The following is an 18,571-nucleotide window of genomic DNA, read 5'->3' on the forward strand; positions in this document are numbered from 1 at the left end:
CTTCTTTAATAAAACAGATACTCTTTCCAGCAGGGTGGGTGAGATTTTAAGGATCCAGGACTGCAGAAACTGTGGTGATGGATGCATCGTAAGTACTAGAGAGATATACAGTACACAAATAGATACATATGATCAATCCAATACATTATGGATGTGCCCCTGTGGCTCTGGAGTTAAGTTACCACAGTGGGTTTATTAGATCGGAGCTTCTCTGAGCTTGCTTCTCCCTTCTCCCATACATTGCAGGTGAAAGCCTGTTTCCTACCCCAATCCTCTGTCTACCCTCACTGTCCCTATGCCCCACCCTCCAGATTCCCTGTAAAGCTGCACTCCCTACACCTATCTCTAGTCTGCTTTTACACATTAAAATCTATCATTGCATAGACATGGAAGGGGCCTGGGATCACACCAGTTCAAGGGGTGGCATAGGTGCACAGTAGGGGGGAGTGAGCATAACCGGTGGTGAGAGAAGGGGTCCTGGCAAAGGGGTGTGGCTGGTAATGATGTACAAGGGAGTGGGAGGGCAGTAGGGACATCTGGGATGTATCGAGGGGAAGCATGGAGAAATAGATATCAATGTTGATAGCTAACAACATGAATCTTCATGTTGCTAGTATGTTCAAGTGGTGGGAAAATCCCCCACAAAAATCTTCACCAATTTACAGGTGAGGCTGCTCAATTACATTTTCTATCAATTCAGTCCACTGCAAATCCAGGAAGACACCAGTTATGGATATAGTCATAAACACACCAACCTCCTCCCACAGGCCTGACCATGCAAACATCATAATTAAACACATTCTCCGATTCCTCAGCTCCATAACGAACTCCCTTTCAATTCTGACCCACCTTAATACACAACCAATTCCTCAATCACATTCCAGTGCACAACTTACTCTGACCTCATTCTTCCTGGACAAATTACTCATTATTGACTTTACTACTACACATAGGTTTAGATGTTCTTTGTGTTAATCTAGCTCCGGTTGTGCATTTGAGTATGTTTCAAATATCCTCACAAGCAGTGGACTGGAATATGCCTGATTTTATTTTCTGTGCATGAATACCACTCTAAGTTTACAGGTATTAACACACAGGAGATTTACTCTGAGATTGGCTCTTGGATCAGCTTAACATATCATTGTCTTGAAAGAAATAGTTAGATGCAGGAGACTGTCACTTACCTTGAGTTGCAATATAGTGACGAGGCCGGTGGTATCCCTGGGAAAATATAAGAGAAGGGAAAACAAATCAGGAAGGTCCATAAAAATCATACGTCAGATTGAGCAAACAGGTATGCATTTTACTTCTTCCGGGTAGAATCAGCTGTTCTGTGAATGAGGCACTAGCACTAATGGGTATATAGAAACCCTACATGAGACATAGGGTCCCTTTGAGGAATTACAAATGGCAGGAACTGCTTTAGTCCTCTTTAATAATTCAACTACCATGAAATGTTTGCAGTTTTCATAGCATGGATTTGATGGTACCAGAGAGAAAACAAGAATGAGGCATTTTTCACATTTTCTCAAAGAAACAGCAAGTCCTGCAGCTAAACCAGAGGCACTCTGGGAAACCTGCTTCATTACTTATATTAGAAATTAACAAGCAAAAACCTGTGCCTTCTGGTCTGAAATGCACACACCTGCCTCTACAGAATGGACTCAATCATCAGTGATTAAGTATATTTTCAGTTTCCTCCATTGAGGGATCTCTTCAAAAAATGTTATTAAGGATTAAGAGATGCACACAAGAAAATATGTGTTCCTTTGACCACAGCGTGTGTGTCTGGGAGGGTGGCTACTGTGATGGGGCAAGGCCAGATGGCTACAGTAAAGTAGTAAGGAACAGATACCTTAGCCCCAGGCTAACCAAATCCCTAGTACCATGGTAACCAAATAGCAGTTGCTCCAGGTTAATCAAGACACCTGGGGCCAATTAAGATCTTTCTAGACGGCAGTGGAGATAGCTACATTGATTGGGCCATCTGAAGCCAATCAAGGGCTGGCTGGAACTAGTTAAAAGTCTCTCAGTCAGTCAGGGAGTTTTGGGTGTGAGGAGCCAGGAGCAAGAGGTGTAAGGAGCTGAGAGTGAGAGGGTGTGCTGCTGAGGATTGAGGAGGACAAGCATATCAGACACCAAGAGGAAGGTCCTGTGGTGAGGATAATGAAGATGTTTGGAGGAGGCCATGGGGAAGTAGCCCAGGGAGTTGTAGCTGTCATGCAGCTGTTACAGGAGGCACTATAGACAGCTGCAATCCACAGGGCCCTGGGCTGGAACCTGGAGTAGAGGGCAGGCCCGGGTTCCCCCCAAACCTCCCAACTCCTGATCAGACACAGGAGGAGTTGACCCAGACTGTGGGTTCCACCAGAGGGGAAGATCACTGAGGTGAGCAAATCCGCCAATAAGCACAGGACCCACCAAGGTAGAGGAGGAACTTTGTCACACTATGTTTAAAAAGATATTTCCTACTGCTTAAAAAAATACCAGTACACGTATATGCCTCCCATGCTGCAACCATGTAAACAATCAAGAAGCCACAGGTCTATATTAATGTTATTGTGAGAGGGGTGATATTGATTTCTGCATCCACAGTACATATATTCCACTGGTGTGTGTGTGTAACTATCAAACTGAGAAATCTCGTGCAAGTAGGTGGCTCTAAGAGAGAGAGAGAGAGAGAGAGACAGACCACCCTCCCCAACACAGCACAGAGCGGGGATAAACTTTATCAGCCCTATCACATTTGCAGTGAATCTCTCTCTAAGGGTACTTCTACACTTGGAGCTGAGAGCTATGAGCCCCAGCCCAAGCGGACATATCCCCACTAGCTCTCATCAAGTTGGTGCACTAAAAATAGAACATACTCATGGCAGTGCGAGTGATGTGAGGGGCTAGCTGCCCCAAGTACACGCCTGTAAGAGACCGCAGGTGTGTGCTCAAGGCAGTTAGCCCATCCCGCTGCTCACACTGACATGGCTTCATTGTCTTTTTAGCCCACTAGCTCAATAAGAGCTAGGGTCAGTATGTCGTCTCAAGATGTGAAACTCCCCCCAGCTCTTAGTGTAGCGCTAGCCTAAGAAGTACCAAGCCCACAAGCAGATATGATGATATGGTTCTCCGTCACACAAGGTACGTCCACGGCCCTTACATCTATGTAGTTGGCGTTTATGTAGTCTGAGTGAGGGTCTCCATCCAACAGCTGCAGTCTCACTCTTGAATGATCATCTGAAAGATGAAAAGAAAAACAGTAAAGTTAAAGATAAATAAAAGTGCTTAGTGTTTCATGTGTGGTTAAATGGAGAAGAATATGGCTGTCCTAGGGAAGTGGAAAACACAAGTGGGCAGATATACTGTAACGGAGCTTTCCACTTGCTGCTTTTTGTAACTGGCTGATTGAACACATACAGCTGTATCAAGACCATCATGGTGCTATCCATAAATTTGTCTATGACTTCCTTTTGGTATTTAAGGTGTTACCTCTACATCCTGGGGTTACCTTTTATTTATAGTAGGCATTCATTATTCACTGAAGTTAATATAATCTGTTACGAGATTTATACATGACATGCACTACATTGCATCCGACGAAGTGGGTATTCACCCACGAAAGCTCATGCTCCAATACGTCTGTTAGTCTATGAGGTGCCACAGGACTCTTTGCTGCTTTTACAGATCCAGACTAATACGGTTACCCCTCTGATACTTGACACACAACATGAACATTCTTCATTTTCTGGATTTCAGCCTTCATCCTTTTAGGGAAGTGTCCAGATCACAAAAGCCAACACTACGCTTAGAACTAAACAGTAGCTTTCCTGGTCTGCTCAGAGGGGGGCCAAGGATTGACAGGACTATGGAAACTGAGGTGAGAGTTGAGATTAGGATTGTTACAGAAGAGAAAAATAAATGAGGTCACAACAGAGGTATGTAAAATACTGAATATAAAGATGGTAGAACAGTCACTCCTATTTTCCTCTTTCATCATATAGAGAAGAGCTCTGTGAAGCTTTAAAGCTTATCCCTTCTACCAAGAGAAGTTGATCCAATAAAAGTTATTACCTTACTGACCTTGTCTGTTTCAAAAAACAAATTTTTCAGTTTTCAATAGAACTGAAGAATACAAAATTTAAAACTGATACCAAGGAACATTCTGTTTACACGGGAATGTACACAGCACAATGAACCTATATATCTCATTGCAATAAGACCATACTGAGGCCAAGAGCTTAGCAGTATTCAGTTACTTTAGATAGGGCAAAAAAGCATAAACCAATCTCTGCCTGAAGTTACGAACAAACTTCTCCATGGGCGGATTATTCCCGAATTTTGCACTTGAGGATTCTTGCACCTTTCTCTGGAGCAACTGGTGCTGGCTGCTGTCAGAGACAAGATACTGGGCTAGCTGTACCACTGATCTGATCTGGTCTGGCATCTCCAGTGCTTCTATGTTATTATGTACAGAAACGCCTAAGTAAGGATCAACTGCTGAAAAATAGCTTCTGTTTTGAGTGCTCAACACTAGACCCCTTAGGTCTGATTTTTTTAAAAGGTGCTGAGGATCCAGAGATTCCATTCACTTTAATTCCTATGAACTAGCTATCTACAAATCAGCTCTCACGGACTAAGGCACCAAAAATTTAGGGGCTCTTATGAAAATTTGGCCCCAGATATCTAACCCGTCATTTGAACACTATCATCATGATTAAACACATAATCACATGCAAACTAGAGGCCTGATCCTACACCACTGAAGACAAGAGATGCTTTGCCACTGACTTTAATGGAAACAGGCTCAGGTGATAAACGGGCAGATTTATGTGCATCAGTCCTGGAAACCAGGGCCCAGATGCATATGGACGTGTATTGCAATTAATTTCTTATGGGAGAGGTACAAATCCCAATAGTCTCTTGACTTTATGGGTCAGGTGTTTTAACCCAAACGCAATGGATGAACCTGCAAATATAGGCACACTGTGATGGTCACAACACCGCACAATTGTGCTCAAAATGGTTATGCAGGTCAGGCAGACAGGAGTTTTGTTATGTGATTTGGGTTCACAGATATGGGTTTTGTGGCTGTAGTGAGTACATGTGTATTTCTGCAGGCGCACCCCTTGCTCCCAGTTTTAGGGCATGGCTACACTTGCAGATGTAGAGAGCTGCGTGTTAAACCTGCCATCACAGAGTGCAGTAGGGAAAGCACTGCAGTCTGTCCACACTGACAGCTTCAAGTGCACTGGCTTGGCCACATTTGCAGCACTTGCAGCGGCATTGGGTCAGTGCATTATGGGTAGCAATCCCAGCATGCAGGTGACTGCAACATGCCTTTCAAATGGGGCGGGGGGAGAGAATGTGACAGGGAGTATTTGTGTGAGGGGAGAGAGAGTGGGTTTTTGGGCTGCTGAGAGTGTCAGCATGCTGTCTTGTAAGTTCAGACTCCCCTTCCACCCTCCCCCCGCTTCTCTCTCACTCACTTAAAGCAAACAGTAAATGTTTGCTTTTCTCAGAGCTGATAAGCAGCTCTGAAAAGGAGGTTTGAAAGGGCATTTCTGCATTCCTGCAACTGATTTCACAGCAATGACAAGAGTGACCACTTGACTTAAGGGGATTATGGGATGTTTCTGGAGGCTGATCACAGTGCAGTAACGCAACATCTTGTTCACACTGGCACTGCGGTGCTCCAGCAGGGGTGCAGCAAACGTTATTCCACTCGCTGAGGTGGAGTACTGGCAGCGCTGTAGCTGCAGAGTCAGAGTGCTCTACGTGCCTTGCCAGTGTGGACGTGGAGTGAGCGAGGACACCTGGGGCTGCTTTATAGTGCTGTAACTCGAAAGTGTAGCCAAGCCCTTGGAAAGTTAGCTGTACTTAAACCAGTACATTGGGAATTTTTCTTAACCAAATGGTTATACAGACAAAAGAATTTATGCTAAGAGTAATTTACAAAGATAGCCAGAGAGCAGATTATATTGCATGTATGGAGGCAACACACAAAATTTACTGCAGAGAATTGCTTGCAAGGTATGGAGCCAAGCTAGTGAGAATTATATGGGACAGAAATTAAAATGATCTTAGACATAAGGGGGGAAAAAGACAACATTCCTCTATAGTGATGTCACAAGGAGATCAGAGCCTTAAGAATGTCTAGTTTATTGCAACAATGTAATTGAAAAGAAACAACAAATGTTCCCACCCAGCTATAAAGAATCACAAATTGAACCTCTAAGGGACTATCCTAAAAAGATGTCTAAGAAGGTGGTGGCAGGAGAAGACTATCACTTGTAGACATTTATACCTGGAGAAGGACCGAGGAAGGCAACACCTTTGTTCTCACAGAGAATAATCTTTAAAAAAAAGAGGAAAAAAATGCTGCTTTATCTGTAACATAAACTAAGCTATGAAGAAACAATCATTTGAAATGAAATAAGGAAAACTTAAAAACAGAGGAGGCATTTAGGCTGAGGTCCAATTCTGTTTTTGGACCAACTGAAATATACTGGGAGCTCAGTTTTTCTTCTGTGGGATCGGAGTCATAATATCTCATCGCACTTTTTATAGAAATGAGATTTTATTTCTCATGGGAGAAATATTTTGCTCATAGGGTGAATGGTGTGACAGACAGCCTCTGTATATACAGTAAACGGAGCAAATATTGATGATGTCTTACCTTTCAGGAGGGACTGGGGCCTTTAATCTAGTTCGTATTTTTAGGGGAACTGGCTAATTAAAAGTTCATGAAATAACTTATCTTTTAAATCAGATTTTCCCAATGCTTTGCAAAGCTGTTAGGAATGTACCTTATGGGAGAAGGTACACAGTGTACTGATGCACTTATAACAACAAATAGTAACACTAGTTCTCTCATAAAGCATCTATAGATTTTAAAATACGTTACAAAGGAAGGTAAATATCTTTTTTTTTTAAATGGGAAAACTGAGACACACAGAGATGAGGTAACCTGCCCAAGGTCACATAACAGGTCTGTACTAGAGATGAGATTAGAACCTGGGTCTCCTGATTCTTAGACCTTTCCATTGCTGGACCACAATATCTCAGAAGCCTCTAATCTGTCAAGCTAAGCTCAAATTCAAATTGGAAGTTAAAGAGTGTGGGTGAATTCAGTTCACATCACAAAATCACCACACATTTTAGCCTGAGTGGGAGCATCTGCTTAAGAGCAAGCTCATGCCTACAAAATCCAAGGCTGTGAGAAACTTCAGAACCATTGTAATGACATTTTTTATCATTTTATTTTGCCATATCATCTTCTACCCTTGTGAATTAACAACTAGAAAAAATTACAAAGATTTGTCTGTAAACCAGTTTTAATACCACCTCCGAAGTGACAAGAATTTCACTGAAAATAATTCCATTCTAGCACACCAAATTCATCATTTCAAACTTGTGTCAAAATTCCCATTTTTGAATAATTGTGAATGTCAGTGATTATTTCTACATCTCATTTTGACACTAGAGTTATTCCATGAAATGGAAGCTATGCAGAGGCATGAGGCAACATTTTCAGTGAGGTGAAGACGGTAGCCAGGAACAGGAAATGAGGAAGTCTGGAACATAAACTAAGCTCACTCCTTCTCCTTGGACTTCGAAGGGTTTTTATTCTGTACCCATCCCTGACATATAGTTTTTATTTTTATGAGCTGTCTGTGTTGCTGTCCATGGTACTGACTCAGTTCTATGTTTTTCTCCATGTAAGAAAATTCTGACTGAATTATTTGTTTCATTTGTGCTCTTTGACAGTAGCTCAAATGCCGTTGCAAAAGCTGTCCTTTCTGCACTTTCCATAATTTTATATACTTCAATGATGTTCCCTCACAATCTTCTCTGTCCCAAAGGACATTTCAAAACATCTTTTTTTTTTAAGTTTCCCTGTAGGATTCTCTTTGCCTTCTGTTCTGTATTTTCTATTTCTATGGCCCAAATCATGGCTTTCAAGTCCTGGTCTGTTTTGGAGGCTTGAGGGACTGCACTGCAGCAGGAACCCTGGGAGAATTCTGGCTGACTCAGCTGTGATTACTCCTGGGGTACTAGAAACAGCATTTCCCTTTGACAGCAGGTGTCCCACTCCATGCTGGGGACAGCGTTCAGCCCAGGGAAAAAGAAGAGGGAAAGACTTGTTGTGCTGTCTTAGACTATCAGATTTTAAAGCCAGAAAGCACCATCATGATCATCTAGTCTGACCTCCTGCACATACAGGCCACAGAACCTCACCCTCCCACTCCTGTAATAGACTCTTAATCTCTGCTAAGTTACTGAAGTCCTCAGATCATTATTCAAAGATTTAAAAAGTTACAGAAAATCCACCTGTACACTAGTTTAAACCTGCAAGTGACCCATGATGCAGAGGAAGGCAAAAAAATCCCAGTCTCTCTGCTGATCTGACCCGGGGGAAATTCCTTCACAGCCCCAAATACCGCAATCAGTTGACCCTGAGCATGTGGGCAAAAGCCACCAGCCAGAAACATGGGAAAGAATTTGCTGCAGTAATTCAAGGCCCTCCCCATGTCATATCCTATCACCAACCACTGGAGATATTTGCTGCTAGCAGTGGCAGATCGGCTACATGCCATTGTAGGCAGTCTTATCAGACCATCCCCTCCATAAATTTATCAAACTCAGTCTTGAAACAAGTTAGGGTTTTTGCCTCACAGATCCAAGTTGCAATTTACTTCTGCATTCCCTCTTCCCCCCGATCCCATCACCCAGAGATGGTCTCAGATCTCAGCATCCCTGACTTTGAATGGCTAGGGGGGAGATGCAGTGAAAATCTGGACCAAAAGTCCAACAACAGTTGCCATGTTATCTTATCTATATAATGGGATAAACCAAAACCTCAACACCACACACCCCCAAACATTTTAGAGGACTAAAAACCCAGGCCTCAAAATTATTCTAAATTGTATCACCCTAGGCACATTTTTATTTGTCCATATACAGGCAAACAGATTCCTGCGTCCTCTCTGGTCCCTGTCTACAAAGAGGACTCTTCATTTATTTCCCCAGTCTTTGCTTGCTTTTTCAGATCTTTACATTAAAGGCTAAATCCTAAACCCAGACACACAGCCCATGTATCTTGGCACTGTACTGAGTTCTGCTAGGATATCTCCCCCAGCATTGAGGAAACCTCAAGCCTGAAGTAATTCCCGCACAGAAGACACATTCCACTGCTGCAGCAAGAAAGCTGAAGGATCTGTGTGGTTATGAAGACATGACCCCAACTCTAATCAACTCCCCTGGCTCCCCCAAAACACCTCTGTGTACTGGGTTGCAGGGAGCCCCACAAAGCAGAGCTTCATAACACTCAAGGGAACCAGGACCCACTGTGCTGAGTCTCTGTATCCTTTCCCCATGTGCAGTGGAACTTGACTCTTCCAATGCAGTTTGGGCTGTTTGCAACTGCAAGAGTTGGGATGGGGAGAAAAACCTACTGGTATCTGTACAGAAAGGTCAGTGCCCTGTTTTAACACAGTGCTGAGGAGGAGGAGTGAGCCGGGAAAGATAGTCCTCACACTGTATCATTACCCAAAGGGGTGTAAGGATAAGCTGTGCTGTGATTCACGGAGTGGTGATACTGTGAGAGGTTACAACAGAGGCACTTACAGAAATTACAGCAAAATCAGAAAGCCCTTCAATGCCCTTCCCATGGGGACTTGTGGTTCCTGTTCCTGGAGCAGTGAAACAGTAATATAAATATTTAGCAAAGCATCTTAATTGGCATCTGTAGCCTTTTAATAAGTAAAATTGTAAAACTAATCAGTGCAGACTCTGGCTTTTGCCAGCAATTGCATTTGAACCACAGTTATGCGGTTTGTTAAAGGTGCAGTGGTTTCATTCACCATTTCCCAAGATACCTTGTTTGCTCAGAATTTTGTAGCATGTACTCAATGAGGACACATCTCCTTCTCATGATTGGCCTTTAGGGAGTCAGGACTCCTGAGTTCTACTTCCAGGTCTGCTGTCATTTCTCTGAGCCTTGACCTCTTGTCTTCACTAAGGCATAATTCCCAATGAAATTAATCATCAGTCAGGCTGACAGAACCAACAGAGAAGCAACACTATGTGGTGAAAATCCTTTTTCTTCTCTCCCAGGGGCCTGGTTCTCCCAAACCAGCATATGGGTAACTCCCATTGACATCAATGAGAGCTATTCATTTTATGTGGCTGGAGAATAAAGTCCCAGCAGATACTGGAGTTGGAACTGCACCCTCAGCACATTTGCAGATGACACTAAACTGGGAGGAGTGGTAGATTCGCTGGAGGGTAGGGATAGGATACAAAGAGACCTAGACAAATTAGAGGACTGGGCCAAAAGAAATCTGATAAGGTTCAACAAGGACAAGTGAAGAATCCCATGGACAGCTACAGACTAGGGACCGACTGGCTAAGCAGCCGTTCTTCAGAAAAGGACCTAGGCGTTACAGTGGACGAGAAGCTGGATATGAGTCAACAGTGTGCCCTTGTTGTCAAGAAAGCTAACGGCATTTTGGCTGTATAAGTAGGGGTATTGTCAGCAGATTGAGGGATGTGATCATTCTCCTCTATTCAACACTGGTGAGGCCTCCTTGGGAGTATTGTGTCCAGTTTTGGGCCCCACACTACAAGAAGGATATGGAAAAATCGGAGACAGTCCAGTGGAGGGCAACAAAAATGATTAGGGGGCTGGAGCACATGATTTATGGGGAGAGGCTGAGGGAACTGGGATTGTTTAGTCTGCAGAAGAGAAGAGTGAGGTGGGATTTGATAGCTGCTTTCAACTACATGAAAGGGGGTTCCAAAGAGGATGGATCTAGACTGTTCTCAGTGGTAGCAGATGACAGAACAAGGAGTAATGATCTCAAGTTGCAGTGGGGGAGGTTTAGGTTGGATATTAGGAAAATCTTTTTCACTAGGAGGGTGGTCAAGCACTGGAATGAGGTGGTGGAATCTCCTTCCTTAGAGGTTTTTAAGGTCAGGCTTGACAAAGCCCTGGTGGGATAATTTAGTTGGGGATTGGTCCTGATTTGAGCAGGGGGTTGGACTAGATGACCTCCTGAGGTCCCTTCTAATCTTGATATTCTATGATTCTGTAAACTGTTGGAAGCATCATTAACTCCTGCTATGTGCTTTTAGAGTCACACTCAGAGGGATCACACAGTCCAGCTAATAGCACCATGGCTCCTGGTTTGGGCTCAAGAAGAGTAAGGAAGGGGATGCTACACTGTTGCCCAGGACCCCTGAGTCTGGGAGAAAAGATTCCTTTTGATACCTGAATTCTGCTTGATTTCTGGTCTGGCCTCCTGGCTAGTGCATACTCTCCTGGTCCTGTGTCCCAGCAGGGAAATTATGTAGATTCCACTGGAGTCAAAATTTTTGTTTCTCTTTTTGCTCCTCTCCAGGCATTTTTGCACAAGAGGGATTTGTATAAGGTCAGTCCTTCAAGTCACTGCAAAGACTTCCATTGATTTCAATGGATGTTGGAACGGCCCATAGGTTCGTCAGATATCTCCTTTCTTCCCTGGACACTCTCTTTCCCTTTAATGGCATCCATCCTGAGACACCTCAGAAATTGTGAGACAAAGAATTTCATTCCATTTATCTGTTCATATCTCTTCTGTTACTAAACTCTCCTTCCTGTCTCTTAGAAGGTCTATTGTCTCCTCCTCTGGACTCTTGATTCAATACGTATTTGAGGGGAAAAAACTCAATCTTGTTATTTATCTTAAGCTCATGTGCATCCTTCCTCTCCTTCTCTACCTCCACTTTTCTTATCCATGCCTTTTCACCCTCTCTGCCTCTGCACCTGAACTTATATTACAATGTTTTAGACCCTGCAAACACCTCTTCCTTAGCTTATTACATTTTGCATTTCCATATTCAAGAACATCACCTCCTCCCTCTTGATTCCTACTGTATTTATATTTATAGCCAAAAGGCAGCACAACACTTTGTCAGACAACAATTCATCCTAGTTGTTAGTACCTGTTAATAAATATTAACCCCTTAAATCCATTTTATTATTGTAGATTAAACTCCTTCACATATTGACTATTCTGCTAGACTCTTTATGATATTAGAAAAAAGCGTGTTTGAATTCTAAGGCCAGAGTGTTGGTTCTTGACCTGTAAGTGACCTGGATTCACGAACTTCATGTGATCAAGTATTGGGCTTTACTTCATTATGGTTGGTGCCTCCAAATCTGTGGGATTATACATGTCAGGGAAAAGACTCATTAAACTGATAATAAAGTCTATAGAAGTCAGTTATAAACAAAACAGTGTGACTGATAAGGGATTCATGTTATGGCAGATGTTTTCTGTAATGGCCTGTGTGACTGATAAGGAATAATTGTTATTACAGATGGGTTCTGTAATGGATGAAACAATGACCCATTGAAAGATGTTTTTAACTCAGTAAAACTGCCGGTTGTAACAGCTGTCAGTAATAATGATCAGATTAAAATTCCCTTTAGTTTATTGATCACGTAACCTAAAAATTCTGTAAAAGAAATTCCATAAATAATCAGGTAAAACAGAACAAGACACATAGTGGAATTAATCGCAGGAAAGCAATTTTCCTTTACAAAAAGAGTTTCTCTGACTCATGTTCTATAAAAGACAAGGGATTTGAAAGTCAGATGGGCAAGTGCTAATTGCTTGAATCTCATCACTTACAGAGGAGAGAGACACAGAGGCTAGGTTTTTACCTTATATCAAGGGTCGGAATGTATCTATTATTTCTGTATAGTGCCCTACTAATCTCAGATAGTTAATCTTTGATTAAATAATTCCATTTGAGTCTATTTAACAATCTCAAGTAATTAACTTCAAGCATGCAACATTATGGACAGTTCCCCACTGTGTCATTTCCCATTCACCTTGTTTGATTTCACTATGTGTATTTTTCCTATGTGCTGTACTTGTTGGTGATCTCTCAAGTCCTAAATTGAACAGTAACTATAGCTTAGTTGCTTCTGTCCTCCATCTTCAGTCATGTCCTCTGCTTACTCAAAACTACCTGAAAAAATTATCTCACATATTTTCCTCATTACATACACCACTTATAAATACAGGATACTTTCTTCTTCAAAAACACTGGACAAGCATTCACTCCAGTACTACCATCTCCATTTCACAGATGGAGAAACAGAAGCAAAGAAGTTAAGTGACCTGCCCAATGCCACAGAGTAAATCAGTTGCAAAATTGGGATTAAAATTAAGGAATTCCTGATTTACATTCAATCCCATCATTATTCCTCTAGATCAAAAGGTTTCTAACCATTTTACACCATGCCCAATAGCCTGTTGCTTGAGTTGTTGTTTTTATATCATTAGCACCACAGATATGGAAGCTGGAAAATAAATTATATTCAAAATGTATTAGTGGATCTCAGTTCATGATTAGGCAGGCTCCTAATGCTACAGAATTAGTTCAGTTTCTTTTTTCATTTTTTCTATTTGTTTTAGTGATTTCATTCTGTTTAGACATGAGACTGAGCCATAAACTTAGGATCCAAATCTAGATCTTCCCTGCAGGCAGATGGAAACTATCAAGATCCAGGGTTTTGGCTCAGACCCATTGTTTAATTCTGTTGCTGCATCAGATTATGCCGGTTAAACCCATGTCCAGCTGGAACACAGACAAACCAAACAAAAAAACAAAAGCAAAAAATCCCAACCAACCAAAATGTGTCAAACTTGTTCAAACTAAATAAAATTAAAAGATTTGGTTGGGGTATTGACCAAGTGTCTAGGCAGAGGAAGATCTTATTTTATCCAGCACAGTTTGCCCATCCTGACTAATTATTATTATTTTATACATCGCATTGTGCTAGGCACCCTATGAACACACAGTAAAACACTGTAAATTCTCCAGAGTAGGAACTCAATCTAAACGGTCAAAACAGAGAAAAGATGTGAAATAAGCAGCATTATTAGCCCCATTTTATGAATGGGGCTCTAAGACATACAGACAGATGGTGACTTCTCCCAGGTCACCCAGAAAGCTGGGCCAGATCCAAGAACGAATTCTAAATCTGATGGGTCAGACTCAAGTGGCTTAGCCATAAGACCATTCTTTATGTTTGCAAAAAGGTATTTTGTCCCTAGTCAACATAAAATGTATAAATGCATGGTGTCTAATTTCCCCCCCATTTGCACTAGCATGACTCACCTGACTTCAATGGAACTCTCAAAAAGTGTCCATTTGTGTTCCTGGGTCAATTTCTTATATCAATGATCTAATACATGGGTTCTAAAATAGCTTCCATGCTGCTGAACATATCTCGATAGAGAGAGAGGGTCTCACACATCTCCCATCTCATTTACTATCTCATAACATCCCTGTAGCAACTACACCAATTGCTTACTTGAGCAGGTAGGATTGGGAAGTGTTTAATGTTATTTTAGCTGTCAATGTGATTTAGGAGGAAACAGGAACAGAGCTTACTCCATATAAGCAATCAGCTCTCTGGAGACCACCAGTGAGTGATCTACAGACTAGAGTCTATCAACTTCTAGTCTAAGGTAAAAATTCTGTTCTCTGATGCACATCTCTGCTCTGATATTCCTAGTTGCCCCTTGAACTCCCATTTGTGGTATTGAAAGCTCTGTGTATGTAGAGATAGAACAGACTATTGGCATCACAGTCCACTGTGAAAATCTGACAGCAGGATTTTGCCGTTTAGTACAAAATCTGAAACACACAGTGGGGGGTAGAGGGGGAGGGGAGAGAAATCATAACAAGAACCTTAGCCTGCAACTAACTAATCGAACTGTTCAAAGGCTGGGCATTTTGAGCCATTTTTCTTTATTTAGGCTCTCGAACATTTGTCCAGATCCTGACAAACACATACAGTAAGCCCAATTTAATTTGAATTTGCACCTACAGGAGATGATGTTTCCATATCTATTCTTATTGCGGTTTTCATCTTCCTTGGCCGTATCCCAAGATGCCGTCTGCCCCTCGGGTAGCGCCTGAAAAATAAACAGTGGAAGAGGGTTTATAAAAAGAGTGGCCAATGCCTTCAGGTGGTTTAACAAGACAAAGCTGGGCAAAAATAAAGGTGATGCATAATTCAGTACTCAACCAACCAACCAGCTGTTCTCCAGGAGGAAAAGGCATGTCAGATTATGCAAAAGGACCAGCTCTGCAGAGACCATTAGCACCCTTTGGCTTATGCTGGCTAAGAATCATTTCCTTGTGCAAGTATGAACCTAAAGGGAATGGGGAAATGCATTTGCTTCTGGCGGCATATTTATAGAGTCAGCGACGTTCCCCCTGCAGCGCAGGGTCTGTGCGGGTTTCACACACATATGCCCCTGAGAAAGACCAGATGGCTGAAATGCAGAACTCAGTCTTGTAGGATATTTAAATGGAAAGTACATAAGGTGGTTTCTCCTATTTCTGGGATTAATAACAGTGGGATGCCAGTCTTCAGTAACTACACAATACGAACCTTCTGCTAGTTTTCTTAAAGGAAGTCCTACAAGGCTTTGCCACCTGGCCCACACAGAAGGATATTATAGCCACTGTCTTTGTACTACATAGGGATTGAGAATCAAATGCTGCATAAAATGTACACCCAGACACACAGCTAAAGGACATGGCCACAGTTATAAACCTGGGATTTGTTTCTTGGAGGGGGAGGTCCCACATTCCACTCCTCACATTTGAACCACCCCCGACTTGGTCACATGAGTCCCTTCGGATATGATCATATGGACCATTTTCCAAAATGACGATTCTTATGGAAATAGCCAGGAAAAAGGCACATCTCCTGGGACATGGCCAGGTAGGCAGACCTTCCCCTCGTGGCTCGAAGTCTCTGTAAATTGGGATGATCACTCAAGACATGGCCAGGGAAACTTCAGCATGGGCAGTTCAGAGAAGCAGGAGCAGCATTCCCTTTTGGGACACAGCTGGCACTAACCTTCTCTTAGTGCCACTTGCAGAGCTTCTCACAGTTGAGACAGAAAACCACAAACGTGAATTCTCAGCTGTAGCCCCATCCTGGCTTTGCTCAGTGTTGGGAATGTAAACGGACATGCCTACATACCTTCCCCTGAGATTTTCTGTCACTTTGCTATCCCCAAGCATGACTTGTAAGCAAATGCAGAGTTCCAAGAGAATAATAGCAGTGTTACAAACTATATTATTTAGGATTCTTAGGAAATAATGGTTCTTTTAATTTAACCCTTGGAGACTTTATTTTGCCTTCACTAGCGCGGGTGGTTTGCAATAGCCCAAATTTGAAAATAAACTCAAATGCATCTTCACAAGCCATCCAGGTCTATTATTCTGTCTGAGTGCTGATGGAAGAGAGACATAACAACTAGGATCTACAAATGAGACATTGCAATAAAACGTGATCTGAGCGACTTCCTGGCAGATCCTGAATTTCCTCTCATAGAGTTCCAGGACAGATAATGTCAGGCACACCTATGAGTGCTGTTGACAACAGCAAAGGCAAGACCCAATTCAAAAGCCCAGGAGCAAGAGGTGATAATAGTAATTGGTGAGGGCTTTGATCACACTTCTATTTCCTTTTACAGATAGTTGCTACATAATAGCAGCTAATCTCCTGGGCAAATAAATAAGCATAACAAAGTGGGTGTGGGAGGCTCATTTTCATCTTCGAAGTGAAGGGAAAAAAGTGCCTTATTTTTACATTAGGATCTAGTTACAGTAGATTGACCAGAGCACGGCAACAGTTATTAGCAATTTAATCATAAACTTTTGAGAAGAAAAAAAAATCCCACCTCATCATATTTATACCAGGGTGATGCTATCTTGTCCAACCAAAGGGGATGCAGTCAGATCCAATAAAACCCATATCATTAGGAAAGAGATTGATAATAAGAAAGAAAATATCATATTGCCTTGATATAAATCTATGGTACGCCCACATCTTGAATACTGTGTGCAGTTCTGGTTGCCCCATCTCAAAAAAGATATATTGGAATTGGAAAAGGTACAGAAAAGGGCAACAAAAATGATTAAGGGTATGGGACTGCTTCCATATGAGGAGAGATTAATAAGACTAACTTTTCAGCTTGGAAAAGAGATGACTAAGGGTGGGATATGATAGAGATCTATAAAATCATGACGAATGTGGAGAAAGTAAATTAGGACATGTTATTTACTCATTCATATCACACAAGGATTAGGACTCACCAAATGAAATTAATAGGCAGCTGGTTTAAAACAAACAAAAGGAAGTATTTCTTCATACAATGCACAGTCAACTTATGGAACTCTTTGTCAGAGGATGTTGTGAAGGCCAAGACTATAACAGGGTTCAAAAAAGAATGGGATAAGTTCATGGAGTATAGGTCCATCAATGGCCAAGATGGGCAAAGATGCAAAACCATGCTCTGAAGTGTCCCTAGCCTGTTTGCCAGAAGGTGAGAATGGGTGACAGGGGATAGATCACTTGATGATTACCTGTTCTGTTCATTCCCTCTGATGCACCACCAGTGGCCACTGTTGGAAGACAGGATACTGGGCTAGACGGTCCATTGGTCTGACTCAGCATGGCTGTTCTTATGTTCAAATAACCCTATCGTGCCATTGATTTGAGCATGAAACTTCCCATTTAAATTGAGGAGGATTTCTGCTGAAAGAAACCACTGGCCCGATACGACCTCAGAAGATTCAAGAGGAAGCTGATGACTGTTCTTCTCATTGAACATGGAGTTATTTTACACTATACTAAGATATCAATCTCTGTTTGAATGGAAGACACAGATTCCCTGTCTGAGGGTACCATTTGTGCAAATGCTTTTTCATTAGCAAGATGAACAAATTGGAGTAACTGTACCACTAACCTCTGTATCTCTGATCAGAAATGAGGCAGGCAGAGGTGTGGCTGTTAATATTTGCATCTACAGCTGAAATGGAAGTTGTGATGGGGCAGCACCACCCCGCAGCAGCCCCAGCAGTGTCAGGCCAGTAGCACTGAAGGCGGAAGTCCCGCCCCATACTTACTGGGCATGCTCCAAGTGCTCTGGGAGTATACAAGGAGGAAGCCCAGCTCAGTCTGGGCTGGCAGCCACAGTGGAAGGACCTGCAGGGGAGGGATAACTCATTCGTTTGAGCATTGGCCTGCTAAACCCAGGGTTGTGAGTTCAATCCTTGAGGGGGCCATTTAGGGATCTGGGACAAAAATCTATCTGGGGATTGGTCCTGCTTTGAGCAGGGGGTTGGACTAGATGACCTCCTGAAGTCCCTTCCAACCCTGATATTCTATGATTCTATGACCTGACTGGGAAGCTCCTGAGGAGGACCAGCCACTGCAAGCAGAAGGCTGGGATATAAAGCCTCTCCAGGCTGGCTCGAAGCCCTACCACAGGAGGAACCTGGGGAGGCAACTGACCCGGAGGCCCACAGGGAACCTAGAGACTCGTGGGAGACCTCAACACTCAAGCCAGTAGGAAGCGACCCAGGGGGATGATGGACTGGTACCTTGTCCAGGCAAGCCTCAACATGTTTCGGCAGGACCCTCCACACTGAGCCGGGCCAAGGTCCTACACTGTGGTTAGGGCAGGAGGCTGGTACTCAGTGGAGTGGGAGAGTC

General features: G+C 42.6%; 2 protein-coding genes across 6 annotated transcripts in view; one reads left to right on the forward strand and one right to left on the reverse strand.

The window, feature by feature from the left end:
* The window catches only part of LOC127030720 (uncharacterized), a 549,169-nt gene that overhangs the window by 50,732 nt on the left and 479,866 nt on the right, over window positions 1-18,571 (forward strand). The window lies entirely within an intron of this gene.
* PTPRT (protein tyrosine phosphatase receptor type T) overlaps window positions 1-18,571 on the reverse strand; it is a 778,873-nt gene that overhangs the window by 35,778 nt on the left and 724,524 nt on the right. For all 5 annotated transcript variants that reach the window (XM_050917254.1, XM_050917256.1, XM_050917255.1 and 2 more), the window contains 3 exons: window positions 14,882-14,969; window positions 3,152-3,228; window positions 1,185-1,221 (listed from right to left, as the gene is read on the reverse strand). In XM_050917254.1, coding sequence (XP_050773211.1) covers window positions 1,185-1,221; window positions 3,152-3,228; window positions 14,882-14,969 — 202 coding nt within the window. The remainder of the gene's footprint in view (window positions 1-1,184; window positions 1,222-3,151; window positions 3,229-14,881; window positions 14,970-18,571) is intronic.

Source organism: Gopherus flavomarginatus, chromosome 11 (genome assembly GCF_025201925.1).
Source record: "Gopherus flavomarginatus isolate rGopFla2 chromosome 11, rGopFla2.mat.asm, whole genome shotgun sequence".
In the NCBI taxonomy this organism is placed as follows: Eukaryota; Metazoa; Chordata; order Testudines; family Testudinidae; genus Gopherus; species Gopherus flavomarginatus.